Genomic DNA, 7,842 nt, shown 5'->3' with positions numbered 1-7,842 from the left:
GTAGATAGTATATTACTATTTACATCTTTTAAACAGCTTCAAATTATTAAAAAGATATTTATGTACTAAACATAAATTATAACCAAATATTTGTAAAAGTGCTGTAAACAAGTTTTAATATTTATTATCCATAATTAAATCAAAATAACTGTTAATTTTATTATATCGCTCATAAATGAAATCTCGAATATTTTCTGAATAACTTAGAAATAATATTAAGCTAAATGTTAACATATAACTGAGTAAATTAAATATCAAATTAAAAATACATAAGTACCTATCGCATCTGAATTATGTAGTTTGTTATGTTAAATTGTTTAATTAAGTATTTAAATGTTATTCTGAACTTTGTTACGTCTTGTTTGAATAGTGTAATTGGTACTACCGTTCTATGAATAAATAAATATCTTAAACCAACTATCTCCAAAATTTTCAAAATTAATGTAATTTAATTTTCTAAAACATACAGTGGAATATTTTTCATTCGGATATTGCATCATGGTCACGTCGTCAACGTGGCCGCAGGTCCGAAGTGCGTTTCTGTAAAAATGCTTGCGCGCACTGCAACAGGGCTGCCACGAGTTCCGCACGGTTCGCGACTGTGTAATTATGGATGCATCACCTATATTAGAATCATTTAGTCTAGTTTCACTGTAACAATATTATTAACAATGATCGTTATTATTAGCCATTTTATAATTATATTTGATTAAAATATTTTTATTGTATAAGTATCTCAAATCAAACATAATATTCATATGATTTCCACTTCAATTCCGATAATGATATTTAAAATATTAGTAAGTATCTCTGAGTATTTTTTATATACATTAATCTTGTGATATTTTTCTAAATAACTTTTGATGCACGTTGCAATCATTTTCAAATACATAATAATGTATATGTTGTCTTATTATGTTTTAAATCATAATTATAGCGACGATTAATAAAAAATAGTACTTTGTTATATACATAAGTGCCACTTGTGGTCTAAACTGAAAAAATATTTTTGATTCTGATTTTTGATACCCTCAAGTGCTACGCGGCGGCTTTTCAAACGAAATATTTATATTATGTGTGTTTTAAATATCATATGAATGAATCATATGAATAATCATGGTGTTTCTTAACAAAACATTTTTGTCAACCCTAACACATTTTGCGGATCTCTGCAATAATTTTCAAATAAATTGGAATCGATTCGACCCGAACTTCATTCTGTGCTTCATCTACTGCTTCGTGCATCAGAAGAACCGTCAACCAACAAGGAACCGCTCCCCAGTGCTCCAGACCTAGTGCTCCAGACCTAGTGCTCCAGACCTAGTGCTCCAGACCTAGTGCTCCAAACCCAGTGCTCCAGGCCCAGCGCTCCAAGTATTCCGAGTGAGTTTCTATCATCTAACAAACACAATGTGAGTACTCATGACTATCTTCTAGTCTTCACTAAACTTCTAGAACTTAGAATTTTTCTGAGACCTCTCGTCATCAGCGACGACCACTTTAAATAAATATGGAACTGTACTTATTAATTTGATTCGATGTTTGTAAAGTTAAAGTTTTCTAGTTACTAATGAATTTACTAAGGATTACCTGCGGATTCAACCGCGAAATAATTCAGTTCGTCTTACACATTACTTATATTTATAAACTAATTATTTTCAGGTCTGACTCCGAGTACGAATCTGCAATTGTCGAGAGTCGCATCTCAAAGTCAGAGAGGAGGAACCCAGCTCTTATTATAAGGTACCTATTTACATTAGTTAATTAGTTATTGCACACTAACGATAGTCGACGACTTTGCTCGCGCGGCAGTACTCAAGTAGTGAGTGACACGTTATCGTGCACAGCTTGCTGTAGTTAAAAAGTCTCAGACTAAGGTCGTTTCCTGACTTGTCGGTGCGGTAGCGGCGCGGCATCGGTATGCTCTGTATACGCGATACCGAAAGCTTACCGAGCGCCTATATTTCAATGGAGCGTTCCTGATTGAGTCTGTGCCGCGCCGCTGTCGCACATGCCGCGCCAATCAGGAAGCGTACATTCAAATATAAGCGTTCGGTAAGCTTTCGGTACCGATGCGGTATACCGAAACGAAATCGTACCGATACCGCACCGCCAAGTCAGGAAGCGGTCTAACTGTTAAGTGTGACTGGAGTACCAGTAATGAGTAATTTAACAGTTTTACGGGTAATCATTATTTAATAATCACAATTTGTTTTACAGATCTGACTCCGAAGCTGAAAACGGGACTAGACGAGATCAGGCAAAAACATCTAAGAAGAAGTCCAACAATCGAGCCCCGTCAAAGTAAGTAGACCTGAAATAATGGAATCCGAAGGCTGGCGTTTTTGTTACAGTCGTTTCGTTATCATTAGACTAACGTGATTCGTGTTTAACTTTACAGGTCTGATTCAGAAGACGATCAGCCTTCCAAGCGTAGCAAGGCAAAGACAACCAAGAGGAAGTCGACAACATCACGATCTTCAAAGTAAGTTTCACAACAACACATTACAATCATCATCATCATTATCTCAACCACAGGACGTCCACTGCTGAACATAGGCCTCCCCAATGCTTTCCATGTTGTCCGGTTGGTAACGACCTGCGTCCAGCGCCTTCTTGCTACCTTTATGATGTCGTCAGTCCACATTGTGGGTCACCTTTCACACTACTATCTCATAAACGGAGATGATTCTCATCATCTCATTAATGAAATTCGCCAATACCTAAGGAATATTATATTATTTTCAGAACCGCTACGCCAAAGAGACGGAACACCAAAAAAGAAGAGGATCTGTTCGGGCTGGTCTCTGAAGACGAGGAAGACGCAGCTCACGCAAACGCGTCTCGCCGAGCGCCGTCGAGCCAGCTGCCGAGCTCCATCAGCAGCAAGGTCGCGGACGGGTCGGTGCTGCGGCGCGCGCAGCTGAGCGGCCGCTACTACGCCGAGCTGCGCCTCTACTCCACGCGGGACGCGCTCGACACCCGCCCCGAGACCCGCTACACCAAGGCGCTCGTCACTTTGAAGCTCCAGCTCGACCCGGACCAGCCCGAGTGGGACTTGCTTCAAAAGTTCCTCAGGAGAGCCAAGACGACGTACTTTGCGGATAGCGTGCCGGTGTTTTATAATAATAAGATTAACTGAATTGTAAATAAAAATATACATATTAATTAAGTCTAATTTACTTACTTATAATTTACGTAGGTACTTAATAATAAATGAATTAAAACCTAGTGTTATAGTACTTAATTAACCTCGGTACCTAGCCCAAACCACGTTTCGACGAACTCACATATTTCAGCAAGTTACATAATACATTAGTAAATAGGTACATTACATAAAATCAATAAAAGTAAAGTTTTATTAGCTACAAAATAATTCCAATCTTTAGAAGACAGGTTCCGAGGTTAATTAAAGTTCATTACTGGTTAAGTTAGGTTAGTTAAAGTTAATTACTGGTTAAGTTAGGTTAACTAAGAAGATGCCCTTCTGCTCTGGGTGTGCCGTTCAAGTTGATAGAAGGAAATGGGTTGGCCACTTGCGGAGCACCGCGCACAAGAACAAGTGCGCGGCGGTCGCTCAGGACGGAGTCGTTGAAGTCGCGTCTGCGTTCCGCGGTCGCATAGCCTCCTACAGGTTACCGGTGACGACCGAAACGGAACATTCTTTTCCAGACTTATTTTTAAAAAGCGTAGAATTCAAACTCTACAAACTTTTACAGAGTTCTCTTAAAAAACATGTAAGCATCAAAGTAAATTTAGAATATTTTGGTAATTTCCTTTTGTTCAAAAATAACGAACAACAAATAAAATCGTTCGCAACTAAAAATATTATTGTTCATCGTAACTTTGAATTTAAGCGCTTATTTACATCAGTATTAAATATCATAAAAAAGAAGGTTGAAGAGTTTCAGGAACGTGATAGTGGATGGACTTTTCTGAGTAATGTTTATTTAGAAGTAAATATTAACAAATATGATCCATTATGTGGATCTGGGTCGACTTATGTTGATTTGCCACCAGTGATAAAGAAGAAAAAAGCGTGTGTCAATATTAAAAATGACGATAAATTCTGTTTTTTGTGGAGCATAGTCGCTGCGATTTATCCTGCTCAAAAGAACTGTGACCGAACTTCGTCATATCCACACTTTAAACGGGTGCTCAACATCGAAGGTATGTCTTTTCCTGTAACTTTTGACGATATAGCGCTTTTTGAAAAAAATAATCCAACTTTAAGTGTTAATGTTTATTCCTTAAATAACAATAAATGCGTTGTGGGTCCTATTTACAGATCTGAATTTAAATCAGACTCTAGAAAAAGAATTAACTTGCTTCTCTTTGAGGACAATGTACACTCGCATTTCGTTTTAATAAAAAATTTGCCCCGTTTGGTTCGGAGTCAAATCACAAAGCGTAACGGTAAGTTACATTTTTGTGAAGACTGTTTATTATTTTTTACTTCTCAGAATAGCATCGATAAACATATCTGTAGTGGTGTTACAACAGTACTTCCCGAAAAAGGTAGTTATCTTCAGTTCAAAAATTTTGAAAGGAAACAAGATGTTCCTTTCGTTATTTACGCAGACTTTGAAACCATCCTTGAACGATATCAAGGATGTGAGCCCGATCCTCTTGCTAGTTTTACAACACCGCGTCAACGACATATCCCAGCAGCTTTTGCGTATCAAATAATTTGTTCCTTTGATAATACTTTCAACAAATTTGTTCAATATCGCGGTCCAGATTGTAGTGAAAAGTTCTTAAAAAATCTTTATGAAGACATTACAAATATTTATAATATTTTGAACGTTGAAATTAGAATGATTTTTACCGAAAACGATAAGGTAAAGCATTCACAAGCCGACGTGTGTCACATTTGCGACAACCTACTGATCGGAGACAAGGTGCGAGATCATTGTCACCTTACAGGTAGATATCGTGGCGCAGCACATCAATACTGTAATTTGCGATACAATGTCCCTAAGTTCGTACCGGTATTTTTTCATAACCTGTCCGGTTACGATTGCCATTTGTTTATTAAAGAATTAGCTGACAGCTTAGGCCCTATTAAAGTAATACCTAAGAACAAAGAAAATTATATATCTTTTACTAAATTCCTTACCTTACCAAATGGAAAATTTGGACAAATCCGATTTGTAGATTCATTTAAATTTTTAGGAACTAGTTTAGAAAAATTAGTAAGTGGTTTACGTAAATCTGATTTATTTCATTTGAAAAATCATTTTCCTAATGACAACAAATTCAGTTTATTGACACGAAAGGGAGTTTATCCCTATGATCACATATCAGACTGGGAATCATATTCAGAAGAAACACTTCCCAATAAAAAACAATTTTATAATTCCCTTACCAATGAGGATATAAGTGACTCAGACTATGCTCATGCCAAAACTGTCTGGTCCGTTTTTAATATTAAAAATATTGGAGAGTACACCGATCTTTATCTTCAAACAGACGTACTTCTTTTATCGGATGTATTTGAAAATTTTCGACTTGTCTGTAAGCTTAACTATCAGTTAGACCCTGCTTTCTATTTAACAGCTCCAAGTTTGTCTTTTGATGCGATGTTAATGAAGACTGGTATACAGTTAGAATTGTTACATGATTTAGAAATAATCCGTCTTTTACAAAAAGGTATACGAGGAGGTATCTGCATGTGTTCTACCAGACATAGCAAAGCAAACAATAAGTACATGTCGAATTATGACGAGTACAAGCCTGACTCTTATTTAGTGTACATTGACTGTAATAACCTCTATGGCTATAGTATGTGTCAGCCTCTGCCTGTATCGGATTTCAGATTTTTGAATAAAAATGAAATAGACCAGTTAAATATTTTAACGGTACCTGACGATGCGGACACCGGTTACATTCTTGAAGTAGATTTGTTGTACCCAGAAAACTTACATTGTGACCATAACGATTATCCTTTCTGTGCCGAAAAGTTTGTACCGCCAGGTGGACATACATCAAAATTAATACCTAATCTTTATCCGAAATTTGAATACGTAATTCATTACGTTCATTTAAAAACATGTATCAGTCATGGGCTTATCTTAAATAAAATTCATCGCGTTTTATCGTTCAAACAAAATGCCTTTTTAGCTAAATACATTAATCTTAATACAGAATTGAGAAAAAAAGCTACAACTCCTTTTCAACAAGATCTTTTCAAACTGTTAAATAACTCTGTTTTTGGAAAAACGTTAGAGGATAATGAACGTCGTGTTGATGTTAAATTAGTTAATCAATGGCGTGATGACTCAAATAAAACTAAAAAGCAACTAAGCGCTGATAAGTTAATCGCACGACCAAACTTTCACAGTGCTACAGTATTTTCTAAAAATTTAGTTGCCGTTCAGATGAAACCTGAAAGAATAATTTTGGATAAACCTATTTACATAGGATTTTCAGTATTAGAACTGTCCAAAAGTCACATGTACAATTTCCATTATTCAGTCATAAAACCGCACTATCAAGACAGGGTACAGTTATGCTATACCGATACCGACAGTTTCATTTATAAAATTGAAACTAAGGACTTTTATCTAGATCTAAATACCCACTTTCTCAGTTACTTTGATACTAGTAATTATGATTCAGAAAATCTTTTTAATTTGCCAGTAGTGAACAAAAAAATTCCGGGATTGTTTAAAGATGAAATGGGCGGTGAAATCATAACAGAATTTGTAGGTCTTAGGTCAAAGTTATACTGTGTTAAAACGGAATCAAAACTTATTAAAAAAGCTAAGGGTGTTAAAAAAAGTGTAATTAAAGACTTGACTTCAACTGACTATAAAAAGGTTCTGCTTCATGACCAAATAATACGTAAAAAGAACATATTGTTCAGGTGCATCAAACATGAAATTTTCACTCAAGCAGTGAACAAAATTGCTCTATCAAATGAGGACGATAAACGATTTGTACTTCCTGACAAAATCTCCACTAAAGCATGGGGGCATCAAGATTTAATGTTTTAAGTTTAATGTGTTAAGTAAATTAAGTTTTATAATATAAGTATGCAATAGGTGTATAGATAAATAAATATGATTTTAATGTAAAATTACTAACACCATTAGTTTTTAATTTACTAACACAAGATTTATTCATAACTGTACATAATAATTGCTAAATAAAGTCATAAGTAAAGAGATTAATTTGTTTTATTTACTAAATCTATATTAATAAAATATTTAAGTGTTGCCTTAACCATATTACCATCGTTGATAAAGTGCAAACTGTTAGTTTCGTAATGTAGGATACAAATTTCCTTAGTAAGTAAATTTCGCAATAGGGTAGAAGTAATGGTTTCGGTCATCTTGGTACCGTTTTTGTCCATTATTATTTGTTAATTTATCTTGAAATACCAATTTAGTCTTAACTATTAATAAATATTGTTTTATTAAAACAATATTTTTTAAACTTACTTCAATTTTATGTTGCCAAAAGAGTACAGTGACCACAAACGGTGCTTTTACCCTAATTACTTAGTCATCAAATTTTAGTTCACGTTGTATTTCCACGTGTCACTAAGTAGGTCACTGACGTCAAAGTGCAAACTTGAAATGAATATAAATACAATAACTAAAATTTAATTACTAACATTCACGTTGCATCGATCACTATTTGTGGCTACTTGTTGGTAAGTTAATTAATTATTATTTTTTCTATTTAAATCTGTTGTTATTTTTGTATGTCTTGTTATTTTTAAGTCTCATGTCTATACAAAGCTGATTTCTTTTTTTTACTTCTATAAATACAGTCCACATCAAGTCCCTGATAACAATTTAATGCAGTTATAAAAATGTACTAATAAGTGTTTAT

General features: G+C 34.8%; 1 protein-coding gene across 2 annotated transcripts; it reads left to right on the top strand.

Moving 5' to 3' along the window:
• Window positions 1–304: 304 nt before the first annotated feature.
• Window positions 305–7,175, top strand: LOC135073932 (uncharacterized). 2 transcript variants are annotated; one of them, XM_063968185.1, is made up of 5 exons: window positions 305–1,412; window positions 1,663–1,743; window positions 2,221–2,304; window positions 2,402–2,485; window positions 2,749–7,175. In XM_063968185.1, coding segments are annotated over exons 1-5 (645 nt in total). In that variant the 5' UTR covers window positions 305–1,410; the 3' UTR covers window positions 3,143–7,175. The 2 variants fall into 2 exon arrangements, with proteins under 2 accessions (XP_063824255.1, XP_063824254.1); XM_063968184.1 differs by having other exon boundaries at window positions 305–1,743.
• Window positions 7,176–7,842: the final 667 nt, after the last annotated feature.

This window comes from Ostrinia nubilalis, chromosome 8 (genome assembly GCF_963855985.1).
Source record: "Ostrinia nubilalis chromosome 8, ilOstNubi1.1, whole genome shotgun sequence".
Classification (NCBI taxonomy): Eukaryota; Metazoa; Arthropoda; class Insecta; order Lepidoptera; family Crambidae; genus Ostrinia; species Ostrinia nubilalis.
This window is presented reverse-complemented; position numbering and strand designations above follow the sequence as displayed.

Bases quoted from the DNA above. Each gene is read 5' to 3' on its own strand.
- LOC135073932 (XM_063968184.1), top strand. From the start codon at position 1,571: ATGAATTTACTAAGGATTACCTGCGGATTCAACCGCGAAATAATTCAG. The intron at 1,744-2,220 runs GTACCTATTTAC...TTTGTTTTACAG, and splicing joins AACCCAGCTCTTATTATAAG to ATCTGACTCCGAAGCTGAAA. The intron at 2,305-2,401 runs GTAAGTAGACCT...TTAACTTTACAG, and splicing joins AACAATCGAGCCCCGTCAAA to GTCTGATTCAGAAGACGATC.